This window comes from Phocoena sinus, chromosome 20 (genome assembly GCF_008692025.1).
Source record: "Phocoena sinus isolate mPhoSin1 chromosome 20, mPhoSin1.pri, whole genome shotgun sequence".
Lineage (NCBI taxonomy): Eukaryota > Metazoa > Chordata > Mammalia > Artiodactyla > Phocoenidae > Phocoena > Phocoena sinus.
Window position 1 is genome coordinate 38,268,473 of NC_045782.1, and position 21,940 is coordinate 38,290,412.

The 21,940-nt window shown below is 45.5% G+C and overlaps 1 protein-coding gene across 7 annotated transcripts; it reads left to right on the top strand.

The window, feature by feature from the left end:
• Window positions 1-259: 259 nt before the first annotated feature.
• On the top strand, window positions 260-21,940 carry CDC6 (cell division cycle 6). 7 transcript variants are annotated; one of them, XR_004347418.1, is made up of 13 exons: window positions 8,016-8,245; window positions 8,624-8,814; window positions 9,661-9,942; window positions 10,067-10,266; window positions 10,517-10,692; window positions 11,303-11,409; window positions 12,179-12,318; window positions 13,166-13,266; window positions 14,437-14,501; window positions 17,421-17,623; window positions 18,275-18,415; window positions 18,720-19,819; window positions 21,314-21,906. XR_004347418.1 is itself a non-coding variant. In XM_032616103.1 (12 exons), exons 1-12 carry the CDS (start codon window positions 429-431, stop codon window positions 18,807-18,809), a joined length of 1,740 nt encoding a protein of 579 aa, XP_032471994.1. In that variant the 5' UTR covers window positions 260-428; the 3' UTR covers window positions 18,810-21,937. The 7 variants fall into 7 exon arrangements, 6 of the variants coding, with proteins under 6 accessions (XP_032471994.1, XP_032471998.1, XP_032471996.1 ...); XM_032616103.1 differs by lacking the exon at window positions 8,016-8,245 and adding an exon at window positions 260-472 and having other exon boundaries at window positions 18,720-21,937; XM_032616107.1 differs by lacking the exon at window positions 8,016-8,245 and adding an exon at window positions 7,281-7,912 and having other exon boundaries at window positions 18,720-21,937.

Below are 21,940 nucleotides of genomic sequence, written 5' to 3' on the forward strand. Positions count from 1 at the left end.
GCCTTGTCCCAGATTTTAAAGGTTAGCTTGAAGAGCCTGTCTGTCCTCTCATTTAGGAATGTTTGAGTTATTCAGGGTCTGGTGGGTGACCTTGCGTATGTGGTTTTTATTTATTTTTTTTCAGCTGGCCCGTGGAGCCCCACCTCTGCCACCCATTCTCAGGTGAAGCCTGGCTTGGTCCTGTTCCTCAGGAAAAGGATGGACCCTCTCCTCTTTCTCGGATGGTCCCTTCCATTCTCCCTGAAACCTGCATGACAGCTCCTAACGTGTTTCTCCAGTGCAACCAACCTCGAGACTCCAAGCGGTCCACCCAAGCTCACCTCCATCTATGCATCTCGTCTCTGGACTTGGTGACCGGACTCTTTTATATTGACAGTAGGGTCTCAAACCCTGCATCCATCCCTCCTCTTGCAAGCACTGCTGGCCAGATGAGGAAAAAGATTCCATGTCTCCTGCTTTCCTCTGGGGAAAGGTGCCTTGTTGTGATGAAATAAACTCATTGTGGGGGCGGGGGTGGAGAATGGTACTCCTGCCTTCTCCTGCCCACTGCGGGGGGAGCTTGGTGGGTGTATTATATTGCATCATTTTAGGAGGCTGGCATGGCCAGGACTTCTGGGGGTGGCATTTTTAGTGAAATGGGAAAGGAGTTGCAGAGAAGTGATCTGTTTTAAAGGTCAAGTTTAGAGCATGGGCAAGGAAGTGGGTCTGCTTTATTTTTAGGGGTATTTTGGCTTTGCCCTCACCCCACCCCACACTTATACCCAGAAATAGGTTGGATATAAACACTAAATACTAATCAGTTGAACTAAACATCTAATAAAAAGAGAGGGTGAAGTAAACTGGGGGTCCTTTTAGAGCTAGTCAGTTCCTCTGCGTCACAGGGACCAGGAGCCATGTGAGCCCTCTGGGGCTCCCTGCTCCATTTCTTCAGGTGCTGAGGCTGAGGGATGTTTTTCCTCCTCTCACCACCTATCCCCTCAAGAGAAAAGTCCCTTTCATTCATTCATTATGGATTCAGAAACCCCCAGAACCTCTAGTGAGAGAGAGGAAGATAGGACCTTGGCCTTGGCCTTAACCTTGACCTTGAGGCTGCCTCAGTCTTCTCTGCTTGGCTCTGAAGGCCACTGGCCCTTTCATCCCTGTTCAGAAACTTCAGCCCTTGATGGGTGCTCCAGGATGACGAAGAAGGGAAGGGTGAAGCACCTTGTGGAAGGGACCAGCTCTGCGGGCTGTGAATGGCTTTAACTGAGGCCCACTCGTTGTGAAGTGCATAGCCCGTCTGAGTGAGCAGGCTCGTCCTGTTCCCTTCTGCACCACTCAACCCCAAGACTGCAGGGGTTAGCACAGCAGAGTAGAGAAGGGTGAGGAAGCTTATGGGGGCAGTCAAAGATTCCTCTGCCAAAAGCACAAGGACTTTGGTGCGGTGTGCCTCAGTCCAGTTGGTCTTCCCTGGCAGCCAGCAGTATGTTGTTTCGTCTTCCAGGTCCCAGTTAAAGAGCACAGAGAAAATGGAGGTTCCCAGTCTAGGTAGGAACTGAGCTTGGATCGTGGTACAGGGACTTCCCCTTCTCCAACAGCATGATGGAGCTCCTGGGCTCCACGTCCAGCTGGTTTGGTTTGCTAAAGCTCTTGTCAAGTGCAGAGGCTGCTCAAAGCTTGAAGTGAGAGCAAAGGAGCTTTCATCAGTTACATCACAGGCTTAAACTGCCCTAGGGACCTTTCCTATCTGTTGGATCACAGACGAAGGATCTGTACATGGTGCCCAGTGAAACCCAAGTCCTCCCAGTGCTAGATGAGAGAGCTCTCAACTTGGGTTATTTATCTGGGGTCTGCGATCCTTTGCCATCCCCTGGACCATATTGACTGTTGGGGCGAACCGTGATTAGGTCTGTGACCACGCTTTTTCTAATCATTCTTTATTTATCATTCTTATTTTCAAATCTGTTAGCAGTTACCTCCCAGCAGTATCCCCCCAGCATCCTGAAGCCAGTGGAGCTTAGAGAGAGGATGCTAGTGGAGGGAAAAGGAGAAAGTACAAGACTTGATACTGCAGCAGAGTTCCAGGGTAGATGCTGACCCCAGTTACTGAACTTGGACTGTGAAGTCTTCCCATTTATTTTTGAAATGGGAGTTGATGCCTTTTGTACAATGTTATCAAAGCGTATCTCTTTTCCCCTCACTCCTCAAACATAGAGCATCGAAATGAGCATCACATGTAAAAGCCAAACCCCAGCTTCTCACTGGGGCTACTATCTTCCTCCCGTACGACCTGCTGCCCCTCACATTCCCCAGCATTTGGACTGTGTCACGTGGGCATTGACTGTATTATCATTTTCTTGGCCTCGTGGAAAAAGGCCTGGGACTAGATCTAGTCAGATGGATTTTCTTCTTCAGAGCATGTTGACGACACAGTACCTATTTAAATGTCTTTGCCTTATACCCTGTTTGGTCCCTGTGTTAATAACAGATTTATTATCATGTATATTTACTATTGATGAATGGGAATGTGAGCCTCATAGTTATTGATCTATTTTGTATGCTGTAAAAAGCTTGTAATATAGGTTTGAGGTGGGCTGGCTACAAGAGCACTAAAACTTCTCACCTTTTAAACTGCTCTTTTCATCTGCTTGTGGGAATGTCATCTCTTCAGTGGAAGATTGGGTGGTCTCATGTTGAGGCTGTTGCCCAGTCCCGTTAACCCCCTTATCCCTTCCCAGAAGGAAGAGACATTGCCCAACTAGGCATCAAGAAGCTGTGTTAAAAGCCCTCGTGTGGGTTTGGTTTTATGATGTTTTTCTCGGGTGGGAAAAACTTCATAGTTGTTTCTTACCACCCTTTCTGGGAAGCAGGCCAGTGGTCTGCAGGTTTTTAAATGCGCTAGATGCCCCTCTCCCCGTCTCCTCTGGTCCCCAGACCTGGATCGCAGCACTCTGGTGCTCCAGGTGTGGTTTGCTCTATCGTGGGGGTTTCCTCCAGCTGCAGAGGCCCAGCGTTTTCCCAGCTGGGCCCGCAGAGTGAGAGCACTTAGGGGCTATCCCACCCAACAGACATGAGGCTCCTGTCTCCAAAAATTCATCCCAGCCCTCTGAAGTGGCAAAGGCAAGGAGACTAGCCACTGACCATTGCCCTGGGGACATCCCCTCACCCCATAGCTTCCCCTCTTGAAACCTAAATTTACCTCCAGGGAGAGGTGAGATAAAATTGTAAATAGACTTGCTACAGAGCAACTCAGGGTTGGGGTGTGTTTTAATTCTCCTGATCACTTGAAATAATCTGTAGGCTGAGTGCTTATGGGAGTGGGGGTGAAGTGTGACTCCAGGGTCCTTCCCTTCTGCAAAGCTCTGGGGGTGGAGTAGAGGGCATCTGAGGCCCTTTGATGGCACTACACTGAGCTGTCTGTTCTTCTGGAAACCCAACCTACAATCAACTGTAAATCAGATTCCTCACATTCCAGTTGTAGTCTTTCTTTCCCTGTTGAATCTCAGTCCCTGGCTGTCCGTGGTCAAGGTGGCTTTCTGTGAGCCACCCTACTTTAGGGAATGGGAGGCATTACAACTCTGCCTTCGAGACTCGTCTCTTAAAAGCAAAGTGAAGCAAAACTACAACCACCTTCAAAACACATACAGAAAAAAAAAGGATAATTTTAACCAAAGGAAGGGTTTGGTTCCATTCAACTCCACATTCATTGTGCCTTTACTTGTGTTAGATTTCTGTGCTTTCTTCCTCTCTCCCTCTTTGAAGCAATTAAAATCTTCCTTGATAACTGCTGTTTCCTTCTTTCTCCTCTTGTCTGACATCTTAGTGGGTTCCCTCTCTAATGGTCTTAAATCTCATTCCACTGGTGGCAGAGGGGCCGAGCCTTCTCTTCTCACGTCTAACCCTTGTCCTTTTCCACGGCGACCAGCATGGGAGCCATCGTCAACACTGAATAAAAGACTAGAGTGACGTGCATGAAGAGTGTGTGTATGTATGTGTGCGTCCATCTTTGTCTGCATGTGGATTGGCTTCTTTTCTTCTAAAAAATAATTTATTGTATGATTTATTTTGGATTTGTTTCTGATTACAGGGCTCCCTCTCCCAATTAGCATTGATTTCTTTACCCCCTTCTACAGTGTATAATCCGGTCTCAGGTTGGATTCTTTGGTACATTTCTTTCTTCTGGATGCCGTGCAGTTTAATTAAACCTTGCTTAAAAAAACAAAAGCAAAAAACCTGAAAACTGTGTAGTCTTGTCTGGAATACCACCACAAGCGGTGGCATAGAAGAGAGAAAATCTGTTGCCTCCGGTTAGCGTACGGGTTTGACTCCAGATCCTCCGAGGAAGTAGAAATACTAACTTGGGCAGAAGCACCTGCAGCTTCCTCGGAGTTTTCTCTCCTCCCCTTCCGCTGTGTTTTGAGTCACAGTTCCAGTTAGCCAGGCTGACTGGGTGATTCTGATAGAGTTGGTCATTGTTTATATTTGCCACCTAACTCCCCTTTGCCCATGATTCCAGGGAACTCAGGAGACCCCCTGGCCTTGTGTCCTTTCCTTATATCCCTAATGCTTCTTTCCACCTGTCTGTGTGGTAGATTCTCACACTGAAGTGTGAAGAAAAGGTGAGGGCAGAACACGCAGACTGTGTCTGTCTTTATGTGGGTGTTGCCTTTTTTTCTTCACTGCTTAAGTTGAAATCTTAGCTGACTTTCTTGAACTTTGACTATAGGTGTCAGAATTGAACCAGACATTCTCTGCTTACTGTGGTCAGCTGACGTAATCACCACTAAGATTTAATGAGCTTAATCTACACTTTCATCACTAGCAAAGGTCTTGAAATTATTTCCCGTACTGGTTCGTAATAGGTGTGTGTATGAGCCACTCTCACACAGTTTGATATAAAAACCTATGAGGGTGCGGGAGCGAGGGGAAAAAAGGGCCTCCTTTCATTTTCATCCATATTTGCCAGGTTGGCTGAATTCCTGATTCTTTGACCCATCATTGTTATTAATATGATTAATAAACTACCTATTTATTGATTTAATTGTTCCTCCTGTGACTTTGAATAGCCCTCAAATAGAGTTTGCCTAGATGACTCTCAACTTCCTAACCCTATAAGCTTTCTCCGTCCTATTGGGATGGTATTGCTAGTCTGTGTACGTGTGGTGCACACGCGCACGCACACAGACACACGTAAGGATGCCGGACAGGTTCTTCCTGTGTCGTTTGGTCCCTTCCCCCATGTCACTGTGTATGGATTAGCAAGTGATAAGGACACTAGTTTGCCCACTTTAATTATTACCAAGACATAGCCGCTTATGGTGAATGTGCCTCTTTAAGTATTTTCTGGCCCAGCCCAGCCACTAACTGCAACTTACTGCAAGGAAGCTACCTGTCTCTGACTTCCTATTACTCTGCAGACAGAGGTAAGAGAACTAAAATGTCAACCTCAGGATCCTAACCACCCCAGAGGATAACTGTGGGGAAATGCTTCGTCTTTGACATCACTGGAGCCCAGTCTGGATTGTTTTTACACATAATTGAATGGATTCTCCACTCCTAGGTTTAGGGGTGTGAGATTTAAAGGACTGTATGCTGTCTGACTACAAAAAAATGTTCAAGCAGAAGATGGATATCCACTTGGCAGGATATCCTTTCCACTCATTGAGCAAGCGTTGATTGCATATTTTACTCTGTGCCAGGCACTGACAATATGAAGACGAATAGGACATGGTCTTTGCCTCCAAGGAGCTCAGAGTCTAGCAGGAGACTTCAGGACAGCCACCAAGGGAAACCTATGCGGGGCATTAAAGGCTTTATGGTAATTAGCCAGGGCAGGAGGATGGTGACTGGCATTCCAGACATAGGAAACGGCAAGGACAAGGCACAGAAGCGAGAAACAGTATGATGGTATGCTCATCATGTTACTGGAGTAGTGAAAAGAGAAAACTTCAACTAGGTAACCTTTTAGAGAACTTTCAATCTGGACGTTCTGTGATTCTCTGCCTGCTTCCACAATAGTCACTTATTCTTGTAGGCTTTTCTTGGACCGGTGCTATATTTCCTGGTGAATGCTTTCATAGGCTCCAATATGCGCGTTAAGTACTCATGGCTTCCTCTGCCCCCTCTGTCCCACTGTAACTGAGGTAGTTGTTCACCACCATCCCTTAAAAGCTGGCTGGGCACTTGTTACTACCATTTCTGGTTATGAAGGACAAGTTTTAGGTGTCCAGGTTATAAAAATAAATATGGACAGTGAAAGTTGCTTCTTTCTAGGTTCTGTTCCCCTGTTAAGAGATCAGAAATACCAGCTGGTAAAAAAGTCTCCATTCTGTGGTAACGCCTTCTCCATTCGTGGCAGCCTACGCTCTTCACTCTTGTAATTTTCAGCTCCTAGAAAGCCTTCCCCAGATGTGCTCCTTCGCCATCTCTCCCTCTAAAACCTGCATCTGTCTATTCCCCCTCGGTATGTTTAAGTGGTCAGGAGTTTGATCTCCTGTTAGACTTCCTGAGTTTGAATTCCAGTTCTTCCACTTACTAGTTGTGTGACCTTGGGCAGATTTACTCAACCTCTCTATTTCAGTCTTCTCATTTGTGAAATGGAAATAATTCCAACTTCATGGGGTTGCCTGTGAGAATTAATAAGGTGATATAGGTAAAATACCAGAGCTCAGCCCCTGGCACACACAAGCACTCAATATTGGTTTTTATCTCCTATATGAATGAACTACAATTAAGTTGATTGTATTATTGTTTCCCTATTTCTCGGCTTGCTCTATTTCATTTGATATTGAAGGATGACAGATACATGCTTACCATCACCTAGAATTGGATTTGGGTTTTTAGTGGAACCTGGGTTGTTAGCATTGGAAGCTGGCCTGTAAATTACTGCTTTAATTTATATTTTTCATTAAAAGTTCAGATTGCCACTCCATCTGTAGTGATCTTCTCTGGCCCTGAAACCCTTGTATTTAGCCATAAAAATATATTTTAAAATTAAGGGGCCATGATTCTCTCCACTCCCCACATTGTGTGGATTAATGGGATTAATGATAGGAAGGTGCACAGAATATCGTATTCTTATCTTTAACAAAATAAAAGCAAAGGCCTGGCCCTTTTTCTCACCCTTGAAACACAAATCAGGGAGATATTGTGATGAAGTGCAGTGTATTTATGTATGTATGTATAACTTTACAAAGAAACATTGCTTTTGGTGTCAGGAAATGGACCTAGGCCCTTCGAGGACACCAAAATTCTGTGACCTCTAACTAACCCTCGGCACATTTGCTTTGTGTCTTGCAGTGTTGGGCATTAGATATGTAAAGCGCCTAGCATCATACCTCGCACCCAGAACCGCCCAAATAATGGCAGGTATTATGTAGTAGCTCTCTGAAAATATAGCCCATTAGGGTAAGGGAAAAATGGGTATGTGCAGCAGTGAGAAGGTATTGAAGGAAGGGCGTGGGAATACAGTCGCGAGCGGTAAAGACGACAGCTCCCGCCGGGCCTCACTCAGTCGGCCCCGGCGCAAGCGCGCATCTTTCCGCCGAGGCCCCGGATGTAGACTGCCCCTACGGCTCGGTGGGCGTGGCCTCATGGTGGCGCTGAGACCTGAGGCTCTGTTATTGGTTGTGCGCCTTCCCGCTTGATTGGTTGTGAAGGAGGGGTCTGGGGCCAAGGCGTGCGGCGCTCTGGCGACACCCAATCAGAAACGTGGCCGGGCTTTGGCGGGAGGCGGGAAAGCTGCGGCTGTGCAGATTTGGCGCGAGCGCGTCTGGGCTTTCCGGCTGACGGTGTGGTGTTTGTCCAGGATCCTGTCGTGGACAGTCCCTTTAGTTTTCTGTGGGAGACGTGAGAAGGCGCCGGCACTGAGGTGACGCAGCACTGTGAGGTGGAAAGGAGAGGAGGCCCGAGTCCTGGGGGGCGGCGGAGTTGGGTGAGGGGCTAGGGCGAGGACCGCGGGTTCCGTAAGAGGAGGAGAGCTCAGATCGCGGGAGGGTGAGAAGGTCGGGGGAGGGAAGGGAGACGTGCGCCCTCGGAGTGCTCTGGCAGTTGTGTTGAGTGCGGCAGGAGGGAGACGTTCCCCGAGCATCTGGGGCTCTGTGGGGCCGAGAGTTGGGTAGAGCGGGGATTGAGTGCGGAGTGAGGGCTTGAGGAAGCCTGTAAATGTGGGAGGCTGCTGGGCTAAGCTGGTATTAACGATGTACCCCGTGCCTGGAGCCAGGCGGGTAGAAGTACTATGGACGCCAATTAAGATCAACTTGTTATTGTACGTCTCGAGTGGTTAAAAATTTGGGCTCTGGAGCCAGAATGCCTGGTCTTATATCCTGCTTTGCTGTGACGTTGGGCCTCTCTGCCTCTGTTTTTTTATCATTAAGATAAGGATAATAGTACCTACCTCTAAGGTGGTTGTAAAACTTAAAGGAGTTAATACCTAAAATGTTTGTGACAGCCTTTTACTCGTAGTAGGTGGTGTTCGCTATTGTTGCATAGATTCAGATATGAAGCAAAATCAAATGCTAAAATATTGTTACAACATAATCTACTTATGAAATGAATTTCGATCTTCGGTATAAGTTACATGTTAGTTGTTTCTGCTTCACTTTTACATGTTGACTGGCTGTCCTGTTCTCTTTTTTGTACGCAGCTGTGTTGCCGTCATGCCTCAAACCCGCTCCCAGTCACAGGCTACAATCAGTTTTCCAAAAAAGAAACAGCCTCGGACATTGGACAAAGCTAAAAACTCCAGTGACACCAAACTAGAACTGACAAATGTCCAGGCCATACCCCGTTCTCCTTGTGCAAAAATTCTGCCTCTTAGCCCCAGAAAACGTCTGGGTAAGCTATCCATTATTTGAGTACAACTTTTTGACTGGTAGCTCTCGACCTCTCTTTCTCAATAATAAGATGCCTTTGAAACAGCTTTCTGAGTTCAGTTAAGACCACTCTGTTCCCTTTGGTTATTTTCAGAGTGGTTGCTAAGTGCTTACTGAACTTCAGAGTTAAGCTACTTATTGAGATCACTTTCTGAACTACTTAATGGGTCTGATCTTCAGTTCCTTAATACTGAACTTGGTTCTGTCAGTGTTTTAAACAACCTTGCAGTTAATTATATAGTATTTTGAAACTTGCCTCGTTAGTTGTGATGTTAAGAAAAACAGGTGACAATTCTTATTTTAGAGCAGTGGTTGGTAATTCTTTATTTTCCTTTCCTTTTTTTTTAAAATTATTTTTTGTTTGTTTTTTCCTTTCTTGTTTTAGATCATCTGTTTTTAATGAGGGGTGATCTGGTAGGATCTGGAGACATTTTTAGTTGTCATAACTGAGGGGGTGGTACTGATATAGTGAATAAAGGCTGGGAATGCTGCTCAATATTCTACAGTGCACAGGACAGTCCCCCACAATGAAAAATTACTTGGTCCAAGATATCAATGGTGCCAAGGTTGGGAAACCCTGTTTTAGAGCAATCCTAGAATTTCATCCCATTAAAACCTCTACCAAAGAGTAAGACTCAGTGGTGCCATCTGGTGGCCACTATTTGCTTCTGGATGAGAGGCATTTTATTTTGGTGGTTCTGACCATGATAGAAATTCATCCCCCTTTTTGGGGGGGATGCAGAGATCTTTCCAAGTCCTTTTACCATCCACTGCTATGAATAACCACATTCTGATTTTAATGTTTCAGGTGACGACAACCTGTGTAACACTCCCCGTTTACCTCCCTGTTCTCCACCAAAGCAAAGCAAGAAAGAAAATGGTCCCCCTCGCTCACGTACATCTAAGGGGCGCAGATTGGTATTTGACAATCAGCTGACAACGGAGTCTCCTAGCAAAAGAGAACAAGCCAGACTTCACCAAAACAAAATATGTTCCTCAGTTCCAAAAGGTCAAGACATCGCAACACATTCTGAGCAGAGATGTCCACTGGAGAAAGAATCTGCATGTCTGAGACTTCTCAAGCAAGAAGGTTGGTTCTTACATGGCAACTGTTAGTGCAGCCTCATAAACATGGCTGGTGATTCCAAGTGAAACCTGGTGGGTCTTCTCAGTCACCTCTGTTGTGTCTAATTGTCCTTTCATGTCTGGCACAGGCACTTGCTACCAGCAAGCAAAGCAGGTCCTGACTACAGCTGTCCCAGATCAGCTGCCTGCCAGGGAAAAGGAGATGGATGTCATCAGGAATTTCCTGAGGGAGCACATCTGTGGGAAGAAAGCTGGAAGTCTTTATCTTTCTGGTGCTCCTGGAACTGGAAAAACTGCCTGCTTAAGCCGAATTCTGCAGGACCTCAAGGTACATTGAGAGTCGAATTATGATGCTCTTGCCAAAATGACACTTGGTCATCAAGGCTTAAGAAAAAGTAGAAGTGCTTAGGGCACTGCAGTTTTCCCCACAGTAAGACATTTTTAATTGCACTGTCTAAATCTTTCCAAATGAAAGTGGACCTTATTCTCTTGTATGCTGTTAACTCTTCAAAGACACTTCACGTTCCATCAAACCTTTATCTGAGGCCAAAATAACTCGCATGTTTGCATTTTTCTAGAAGGAACTGAAAAGCTTTAAAACTATCATGCTGAATTGCATGTCCTTGAGGAGTGCCCAGGCTGTATTCCCAGCCATTGCTCAGGAGATTTGTCAGGAAGAAGTATCCAGGCCAGCTGGGAAGGACATAATGAGGAAACTGGAAAACCATATGACTGCGGAGAAGGGCCCCATGATGTAAGCATTGCTCTGCTGCATGTTGCTCTGTGAAAATCTGCAGGATCCATTGCCCACAAACTCACATTCTCGTCCCTTGAATGTATCAGTTTGCTCATAAAAAGAACATTTCCTATATTTTCTCTCTGAGGGGTAGTTACATAAGCTTAAAGGGAAAGAAGAAAAGAAAAAACAAAAGCCTTCTAATTTTAAATTCGGGGAAAATGTTTTTAAACTAATTACTTGAAAAACCTGTATGTTACTTTCTGGTGTTGATGGGGGGTATCATCATAACAGTGACTGGAGGTGGGACAGATTATGATCTTCAAACTGGTCTTTTTTTTTTTTGCGTTACGCAGGCCTCTCACTGCTGTGGCCTCTCCCGTTGCGGAGCGCAGGCTCAGCGGCCATGGCTCACGGGCCCAGCCGCTCCACGGCATGTGGGATCTTCCCGGACCGGGGCACGAACCTGTGTCCCCTGCGTCAGCAGGCGGACTCTCAACCACTGCGCCACCAGGGAAGCCCTTCAAACTGGTCTTAGCTGTAGGAATGTGACCTAGTGTCAGTCCAGATCAAACAGATTGGAGAGTTAAGGTGAACATGGATACTAATTGTTTCTCTTTTTTTGTAGTGTGTTGGTGTTGGACGAGATGGATCAGCTGGACAGCAGAGGGCAGAATGTACTGTACACAGTGTTTGAATGGCCATGGCTAAGCAATTCTCGGTTGGTGCTGATTGGTTAGTGCTCTGTTGTTGATGTTACATGGTGGTTCTAAAGACCTTTTTCTAATCTCTTCAGTTTATTCATCACATATTTTGTTTTGTTTTGTTTTTTGGCTGTGCCATGCAGCTTGCGGGATCTTAGTTCCCCGACCAGGGATTTAACCTGGGCCCCAGCAGTGAAAATGCCGAGTCCTAACCACTGGACCACCAGGGAATTCCCTTATCAACTATTATTTGATCTTACACCAGCTTTCTGCTCTCTTACCAAAATAAGAAAGTTACTATAATATAATAGGAACCTTAATCTAAGTCAAGTCAACTTTGTTAACTCTGGATAGAAATGACATAATGCTGCATTTCAGAGACAATTGATTTTGGGAGTATCTGATCCTGCTTATAATTGAACAATTCTAAATCTAACTCAAAAAGAGCATTCTTCGATGATTATACACATCTTATCGAATGGGTATTGAGGGTGGGGGGTGAGGGAAAGTGCGAAGCAACTGTTGGAATGCTGGATTATAACTGGAAATTTTATTCAGTTTTTTGGTGGGTGTTTTTTTGTTTTTTTAATATTTATTTATTTGGCTGCGCTGGGTCTTAGTTGCAGCGTGCAGGATCTAGTTCCCTGACCAGGGATCAAACCCGGGCCCCCTGCATTGGGAGCGTGGAGTCTTAACCACTGGACCACCAGGGAAGTCCCTTATTCAGCTTTCAGAGGGTTTGGTTTTCCTTTTACGATGATTTGACCAATGATGCTTAGTGTCATTTATCTCCTCCTCAGGTATTGCTAATACCCTGGATCTCACAGACAGAATTCTGCCAAGGCTTCAAGCTAGAGAAAAATGTAAGCCACGGCTGTTGAACTTCCCACCTTACACCAAAAATCAGATAGCCACTATCCTGCAGGATCGACTTAATCAGGTGAGTGCCAAGCATTGTACCAAGCTGAGTGTTCCTTGTATCACCTGTGAAGATGGTTCAAAAATATTTTGCTTTGATTGCATTACTAAACAGGGAGTTCCTATAGCCCATTCATTTTTATATGAATTTCTACTCTTGGCTCCATTTTAGATGCCTTAGTGTTGGAATAAAAAGAGGTAGAGGAGTCACCCAAATGCTTCTCTAATGGCCTTTTAAAATAGGACCTATTGGGACTTCCCTGGTGGCGCAGTGGTTAAGAATCTGCCTGCCAATGCAGGGAACACGGGTTCGAGCCCTGGTCTGGGAAGATCCCACATGCTGCGGAGCAACTAAGCCCAAGCGCCACAACTACTGAGCCTGCGCTCTACAGCCCGTGAGCCACAGCTGCTGAGCCCACGTGCTGCAACTACTGAAGCCTGAGTGCCTAGAGCCTGTGCTCCACAACAAGAGAATCCACCTCAGTGAGAAGCCCGCCCACCGCAACGAAGAGTAGCCCCCGCTCACCGCAACTAGAGAAAGCCCGCTAGCAGCAACGAAGACCCAACACAGCCCTAAATAAATAAATAAATTTATAAAATAGGACCTATGAAAACACTTTCTGTACTGGAAATGACCAAATAGATTTTCGTTTAGTTTAGTTTTGCTAATTTAAGTTTCAAGTGCTTTTTTTTCCCTTTGTGAACCTCTACCACATTCCTACAAAATGCTTAAATGTATGAAGTCCCCATTTACTTCTAAGCAGAAAAGGCGTCTTAGACCCTAAAGGTTGGTCAGTCAAGTCTGGGACCTAAATTGCAGAGGGGAAGTCTTATAGTTCAAACTGTCATCTTCTATGTCTTGTTCAAAGGCATCTAAAGATCAGGTCCTGGACAATGCTGCCATTCAGTTCTGTGCCCGCAAAGTCTCTGCTGTTTCGGGAGATGTTCGCAAAGCGCTGGATGTTTGCAGGTGAGTTATGGCACTGTTGGCTGCTTTTATTAAAAAAAAGAAATGCTGTTAATTGTCTCATGTAACTCAAGTGAATGTGGCTTAAGAGGCTCCATTCTGCCACTTTTTATGCTCAGAAAGAAGGACTTGTTTCTCAGTGGGGAGCTCTGCATTTCCACCGTGTTAATGTCTAAAACATTATCAGTCCATTACCTACAGAGGGAGAAACAAATGAGATGTTGCTGGCACTCCCTGTGGTGATTATAGATTGGTTAATTACATTTGTATTAAAAAAGACTCCAGTTTACTTTTCCATTAGCTGATCTCAAGCAGGTTTATTTATGGACCTGAACCATCTTTGCCTTTAGACTTTTTTTCCCCTTCCTTTGCTTTTGTGAGCACCCCTTCCTCCATTTGGTGGTCCCCCACAGTTGTACTCCAGACCTCTCTCTCCCTTCCCATCCGCCGGCCCCTCCTGCTGGGGAAAGCCTCTGTGCTGACTGATGAAATTTCTTCCTTCCCAGTAGGGACACTTGGTCCATTAAAATGATACTTGCTGTGTTGGCCCGCTGGTCCAACTTCCCCCTACTGCGATGCAGAAGATCCAGGTCTGGCTTATGGCTTCCTGTGGGCAAAGTACTTTGGAGAGAGCAGTGGGAGAGTAAGCTCTTCCTATTGCTAGATGGTGTCATTCTGGATTTGAAAGTTTCCCCTAGTCAGCGAACTACTTGGGTAAAGACTGCCACTATGAGCAAGAGTCAAGTAGGCCAGTGTGGTTCTAGCCTACACATATCCTGTGTGGAGATAACTGAGGACCCTCCTCTTAGGTCTGGTGTGTATGGGCGGTACTGGCTCTCTTAGTCAAGCACCCACACTACGTGTCTTCTCTCCCATCCATGACAGGTTTTCCTTGTTCAAAATGTTATCATTGGCTCAGTGTACGATGAGTTACTTGGCCTCTGTAATAGGAAACCATGTAGTGTTGAAGTTTCTCAGATTCCCTGGTCCATGAATTATTTCAAGGCAATTAAGTCCCCTGGAGCTGAGACATAACCCAGTTTTGTCTGGGGGCTTTAAAGTTATAAGACATGTTGCTTTTTGTTAATGTGCCTGCTTTTGAGCTTTGGTGGTTTGGTGTGGTGTTTGGTTTGGCTCAGCCTAAATTAATTTTAGAAATATTTTTTTTTACAGGAGGGCTATTGAAATTGTAGAGTCGGATGTCAAAAGCCAGACTATCCTCAAACCACTGTCTGAATGTGAGTAGTTTATCTCCTTTTTGTCTTCCTTTATAATTTGAAGCTTAACTTCTCTGAGGAAAGAGATAGAGAGCTGAAATGAGCATAGTTAAATCCACACTCACCCATTTGTGTACGGATGTCGTGTTTTTCATCAATTTCATCCACTTTATTTCCATCTTGCCTGCCAGTGCTATAATCCATGTGTTACTGGAAATGAGTTCTCCAGGGTGTTACATGAATGGTTGGGACAGAGTCAGTTTTCTTTCCAAGCTCTAGGAATGAAAACTAGACAGTAAGGTTGGATCAGCTTCTCTCTGGGTACTTACGTTGAGTGCACTTTACGTCTCAACATAGGTGAAAGCAAAGCCTGGGAAGTAAGAGAGTCAGACGGGAAAGAATTGAGTTCAACTTGAGATATCACAAGCCTTTAAACAAGTCTAGGAGGGTGGAGGTACAAAGATAGTATTGCTACGGTAAACTGCAGCCGTTTACAAAAATGACAAAATTAATTTTCCTTTCCTTCAACCTTGTTCTCTTAGCTATGGCAGAGATAAAATGTCCATGAACTACATATCTTGTGTTTAATATCCACTCTTAATCTTTAGAAACAGGACAGTCTGATTTGATTGTTTCTTCCTTCACTCCTGCAATGGTTGAGTGTTACTAAAATTGTTTCTAGCACCATAGTTCCACAGAAAACTCTTTTTTCATCAACTTGTTGAAAGAAAATTAATAAAAGTATTTCAGAATTAGCCACACTTAGTGCTTAGACTGATAGCAGGTAATATTTGCCAGTGCATAGACTAGATACTGGTTTCTCTTCAACTTTTCACATTATTCCCTTTTTTCCCTTACCAATAACATTTAGGCTTATCAGTGGACCCTGTGAGCACCGCCTACACACATACAACTAAAAGGGGTTGTGAATTCCTGTCATAAATTATTAATCTAATTCCTGTCTTTTGACCTCTGGTAGGTGTGGTTAGCTTTTTACAAGCTCCGGACGCACAGGCCCAGCGGCCATGGCTCATGGGCCCAGGTGCTCCGCGCATGTGGGATCCTCCTAGACCGGGCACGAACCCGTGTCCCCTGCATCGGCAGGCGGACTCTCAACCACTGCGCCACCAGGGAAGCCCCGGTGTGGTTAGCTTTTAATGGCTCTAGAAAGCTATAGGGAGACTGACTTGAAATAAATATAAGAAGACACTCTCCAATAAATAGCACTAACTGGGCTTCTTTGACACAGTGTGGGTACACCAGTGTTGAAGATACTGACACAAGCTGGATAGGTGACCACTTTTTTTTTTTTTGCTGTACGCGGGCCTCTCACTGCTGTGGCCTCTCCCATTGCGGAGCACGGGCTCCAGACGCGCAGGCTCAGTGGCCATGGCTCACGGGCCCAGCTGCTCCGCAGCATGTGGGATCTTCCTGGACCGGGGCATGAACCCGCGTCCCCTGCATCAGCAGGCAGACTCTCAACCACTGCGCCACCAGGGAAGCCCAGTGACCACTTTTTGGGATTGTTTTGAAGAGACTCAGCTGTTGGTAGGGAGCGAGACTAGACCTCTAAATTCCTCTCAACTTTAAGATTCTGCTTGTTTGATCGCTGATCTCCAGTTTCTCCATGATGATTAGTCCTCGGTAGCATCCCATCTGTGATCATGAAATAGAAGCAAACTCTTGTGAGACAACTGACTTGGTCTCAGGAAGTAACTTTAGGCAAAGGTTGTTACAGAGCAAATCGCTCCTCTGTCTTGCAATTCCTGCGTCCAAACAATGAGGCCACAATCCTCCGAAGCTTGTTGGCAGTTTCCCAACCTCCAGACTCTGAGATGGTGCTATCTGCTAAGATATCCAGTGACATTTTCTCAAGTGTTGCTCTCCTGGAGATCAGCTTGGGCAAATGAACCCAACCTCAAAGGTCATTTGGGGAGGCTATCTAGAGGACTTGGGTAGGATTGTCCACGTTTAGCCACACTTTTTTTGATGTGGACCATTTTTAAAGTCTTTATGGAATTTGTTACAATATTGCTTCTGTTTTATGTTTTGGTTTTTTGGCCATGAGGCATGTGGGATCTTAGTTCCCCAACCAGGGATCAAACACGCACCCCCTGCATTGGAAGGTGAAGTCTTAACCACTGGACCGCCAGGGCAGTCCCCTAGCCACTCATTTGATTTGAAATATTAGGTAATTTTTTGAGCCTTTAAAAATGACCAGGGACTTCCCTGGTGGCACAGTGGTTAAGCATCTGCCTGCCAATGCAGGGGACACAGGTTTGAGCCCTGGCCCAGGAAGGATCCCACATGCCACGGAGCAACTAAGCCCGTGCACCACAACTACTGAGCCTGTACCCTAGAGCCCACGAGCCACAACTCTGGAAACCCGTGTGCCTAGAGCCTGTGCTCTGCAACAAGAGAAGCCACCGCAATGAGAGACGCCCGCCCCACAATAAAGAGTAGCCCGTGCTCGCTGCAACGAGAAAAATCCTGCACGCAGCAACAAAGACCCAACGCAGCCAAAAATAAATAAATGAATTAAAAAAAAAAAAAAAGACCAGACCCAGCCATCTTTGTTTCAAGGTTCTATCCTTTGCCTTTGAGATATTAGGAATCTTCCAAGCAAGGCTGAGTACATTGGTTCTCTGTCTGGTCCTTATTCTTTCATGAGGTGGATTTTGTCTCTGACATTAAATTGCACTCTACAGGATAAAATAGCTCACCGTTCTGCCCAGAAGAAGGATAACTGTACTTTCCAAGTCATGTCACACTTTGGCATCTTTCTAAGGATCACATTTTGTCTCATCCTTTGGCTTCTAGTTACAGAATTGGAACTTCTGCTTTGCTCTTGAATTTCCTTCTGTTAAAACTTAATATCATCTGTCTCAATACCCACAATATTTTAAAAATCTAATTAAGCTTGATTTATTTAATTTATAGGTAAATCACCCTCTGAGTCACTGGTTCCCAAGCGGGTTGGTGTTATTCACATATCACAAGTCATTTCGGAAGTTGATGGAAACAGAATGACTTTGAGCCAAGAAGGAGCACAAGATTCCTTCCCTCTTCAGCAGAAGATCTTGGTCTGCTCTTTGCTGCTCTTGACCAGGCAGCTGAAAACCAAAGAGGTCACTCTGGGGAAGGTTAGTTGGGAATCTCAGCAGATGGAGCTGGGGTGGAGATGAGAATCTGCTTTGCAGAGCAGATATTTTCCAAAAGGCCTATCACGCTCCAGCTGATGTGAATTAAAAATGGATTTTAACAGTAAGAATAAGTACTGGTATCATGTAAAAGGCAGCTGACTTTATTTCCCTTGGGTTGTGGTTGAGACTTTACCATTAATCTTCTCCCCTTTATTTCTGCCTCTCCCTATGAAATATATAAAGCCCCTTTCTTGCATTACAGTATAGGTTTTTGGCAGTATCTCCAAAATGCCTTTTCAAGGATTTCATTGTAAAGGGAGAGAATTAGGGTATTCAGATAACTGTTTTGCAAACCCAGATTCACATTCTTTTAAAGATTACAGGGTTACAAGAGATATGACTTTTGGGCTTCCCTGGTGGCACAGTGGTTGAGAGTCCGCCTGCCGATGCAGGGGACACGGGTTTGTGCCCCGGTCCGGGAAGATCCCACGTGCCGCGGAGCGGCTGGGCCCGTGAGCCATGGCCTCTGGGCCTGCGCGTCCGGAGCCTGTGCTCCATGGCCGGAGAGGCCACAGCAGTGAGAGGCCCGCGTACCGCAAAAAAAAAGACATGACTTTTAAGCAACATTTGTTCTCCCTTGTTTCCTCTCAGTTATATGAAGCCTATAGTAACGTCTGTCGCAAACAGCAGGTGGCAGCTGTGGACCAGTCAGAGTGTTTGTCACTTTCAGGGCTCTTGGAGGCCAGAGGCATTTTCGGATTAAAGAAAAACAAGGAAACGCGTTTCGCAAAGGTACAACGAACTGCTTCTTTGTGACATTGCTTTTAACTGTCCTGCTTTGGCGAGCTTATCTTTTGCTAAAGTAAAGATTTAAAAATGACCACAAATAGATAAACAATTTTTTTGTTAGGTAAGGTTTAAGGTGTGTGAAGATAGGGCTGTAGTATGAATGAGATTTTTTTTTTTTTCGGGCTATTGCAAAAGCAGTGTTTAACTTGCTTGCCTCTTGTGAGAAAAGTTTAATACGGTAGAAGTTTGTGTAATAAAAACTGCTTTTGTGAGTTCTCCACCATGAAAAGTGCTTTTCTCTTTGCAGGTGTCTCTGAAGATTGAAGAGAAGGAAATAGAGCATGCTCTGAAGGACAGAGCTTTAGTTGGAAATATCTTAGCTACTGGATTGCCTTAAATTCTTTTCTTTTATACTAATACTCCGCCTAAAAGTATCTGGCTGGCATTTGGAGAGGGATGGAATCTTCATTTTATTACTTCATATACACTTAGGTCTGAAAGCAAACATGACCTTTTTTACTTAAAACTGATAAAATTTAAGCTATAAATTCGTGAATATTAGCACAGAATTATTTATCTTTGGGTCTTATTATGTTTATGCATTAAAAACTACCAAATAGACCCTTTTTAATTACATTCACTGCCTCTACCTCTAGTGTGCCTCTAACCAACATGCTTGCAAGTATACAGACTTAGGCTGTGGAAAGTTTATATATTTATCTCTGTTTCCTCAAACATTGGTGTATTTTAAAGAATTTTTGGGCTAGAGGAAGAAGAATGAAAAAGGGGTTGATCCAGGAAAATAAGCAAGTCCACGTGGAGATCTGGAGGACACTTTGATCAAAGAATGTCTTTCTGTTTGGAGTATACTGTGTTCATGTTGCAGATACTTCCACGTTGTGACTTTTTTTTTTTTTTTTGCGGTACGTGGGCCTCTCACTGTTGTGGCCTCTCCCGTTGCGGAGCACAGGCTCCGGACGCGCAGGCTCAGCGGCCATGGCTCACGAGCCCAGCCGCTCCGCGGCACGCGGGATCTTCCTGGACCGGGGCACGAACCCGTGTCCCCTGCATCGGCAGGCGGACTCTCAACCACTGTGCCACCAGGAAGCCCCCACATTGTGACATGTTAAAGACTCATTGAGTGTCTTGGGCACTCCCAAGCTTGTGGAGGTGTAAGGAGAATGTGACTACAGGCTGTGAATATATTTATTTTCAAGTTGCATTCTTTGTCTTCTTAAGCAGTCACATTTCAGGAGAGCTCAAACTTTCAGAAGGCAATGTGAAAATTGTGAAAATCCTCCCCAAACTGTCCACTGTCCTAGCTGCCCTCAGATGAAGCCACTTGTTTCAAGATGCCTTCGTTTGGGGTTGGATTTTCAATGACACCTCATTTTCCCAGTCTTCTAGGTAAATGCATCCATATGGTTACTCAAGTCTCCCCTTTCTTCTGGGTTTGGTTTCCAGTGGCATTAAATGGCAATTTGTGACGGGGACGCCAGAGGGCACCATTATAACACTGACTGCCTTGAAAGTGCAGGCATAGGGCTGGGGTAGTTTTGAGAGAAGGGGAAAAGAGAAACAAGTTTGCTTCATTTGGGAGGTTGCTGTACTTTTATAACTCGAGCAAATGCTTGGAATGCAAACCATGTGCGCTATGAATGGTCTGAGAGCCAGTGACCAAGTCTGCTGCTCCCTGAGCTCTTCTGCCTCCTCCCACCTTCCCAACATGGCTTGGGTTTGAGAACTTGATATGTGTACAAATGATCTGTTGGCCACTGTTTCGTTCATGCTGCCCACTGTATCCTTGCAATGTGATCTGGTCTACAGCAGGTGGTATGGGATAGAAGGGCACACAGAGAGAGCCCTCTGAAATGAACACTACCCACCGGTGTGTGTAGCAGCGCATAGCCTATAGACAGGAGTCTGACTGTCTCACCGTCACACTCCTTTACTAGAGCATTCATTCCCTCTGAGAGCAATTTGTGAGGGGAGGACACAGTTGTATACCTAGAAGCTTGGAAAGTGTCTGGGGCTATAAGGGTTAACCAGCATAATTGCAGAGATTGTCCGAAGGCTGATGGAAAGCAGAGACTGAATGGGATTGAGAACAGATGCGAGGCTTGATTTAAATTACATTTTATTTGGATGCTGCAGCCTTAAGAGACGTGACTGCTTTACAGTTTGTTTCCACACTGTGGGCAGCTGCTGTCTGTTCTGTGTCCACAGTAGGATCCTGCCCAAAAAGGAGCAGCCTCCCCACCTCGTTGTGTTGGAGGCTTGGCGCCTTCCTCTTAACTGCAGGGCTGGAGTCAGGAACATGGCTTGCCTCGCAGTGGGGCTGCTATGCATCCTCCATGGCTCTGAGCCAAGATCGCGTTTGCAGATTCAAAGGGGCCAAATTTCTTTCCCCTCTACCTCCTTTCTCTCCCTTTCCCCTGGTATTTGGAAATCAGGTTTTCTGTGTACTAGTTTGTTAGTTTCCTTTCCTTCCATTCTCCCCACACTGTCAATTTCTAGGTCATTGATGCTCTTAAGACTTCAGCAATTGGAACAGGGTTGGTTCTGTCAGTGATGCGTGAAGCTGACTTAGAGTCCCTGCTTGGCTTCCGCTGCCCTTGTGGGAGCAACACCTGATGCATGTTTGTCAGCGAGGTCTTCAGTGTGATTCAGACAGCTGGAGCAGACTGAGGGGGGAAGGAAGTCCTTTTCTCACTGAAGCTGACAGCTCTGGGAAGGTGGTGGGATTTTTAAGGGGCTGGGCTGAGCCTGTGGTTACTTGTTTTTTACCAGGAGCATAGGCTGTTTCACAGGGAGTAGTGGCAGAGATGCTGACCTACATTCTTCCTCTTGAAGGTGGTGGGCTGTGTGTCTGTATCCTGGTTTATTTATTTTTCTTCACAGTAGCAGATGAAGCTTCCATAGAGTGTTGGTGGGTATTGCCATGGAACGCACACAGACACAATAAAACTGGCATGAGTTTCAACCCCAGAGCTGCAACTGACATTTCTGGCTCAGTGAAGACCTGCCTGTGGCTGGATGACTGGCAAGACGGTGTGAGGTCCAGGCTATCCAGAGATCCAGAAAGTCGGCAGAGCTCTCTTTCTTCCCCTTCATTGCTCCCTGCCTTTATTCAGTGTCCTTTTAAGATGCAGCAATAAGAACTGGGAAGGAGGAAAGAGATACGACTTGGGGCTTTTAAAAAGTATCTGTGGAGAGGTTACCTTGACTACTGAGGGAGACCAAAAGAGAGAGCCGAGATGGAGATTTTATTTACATTTGTAAATGTCCCCAGCACTTAGTACAATGCCTGAGACCTGGGAGGTATTCAATAAACTTGTTGAGTGAACAGATACATGACCAAGTAAGATGCTGGCTTTCCCTCCATCTTGGGGACAGTTCTAATCTGGAGGCAGACATCGCTTGTGCTTTTGCACCGAGGTGGAGCAGGCCATTGTGAAAGAGGGGGTGCTCCATCCTACAACATGTGTCAGCACAGCATTTATCAGCCTCACAGATGTGTTCCAGTGG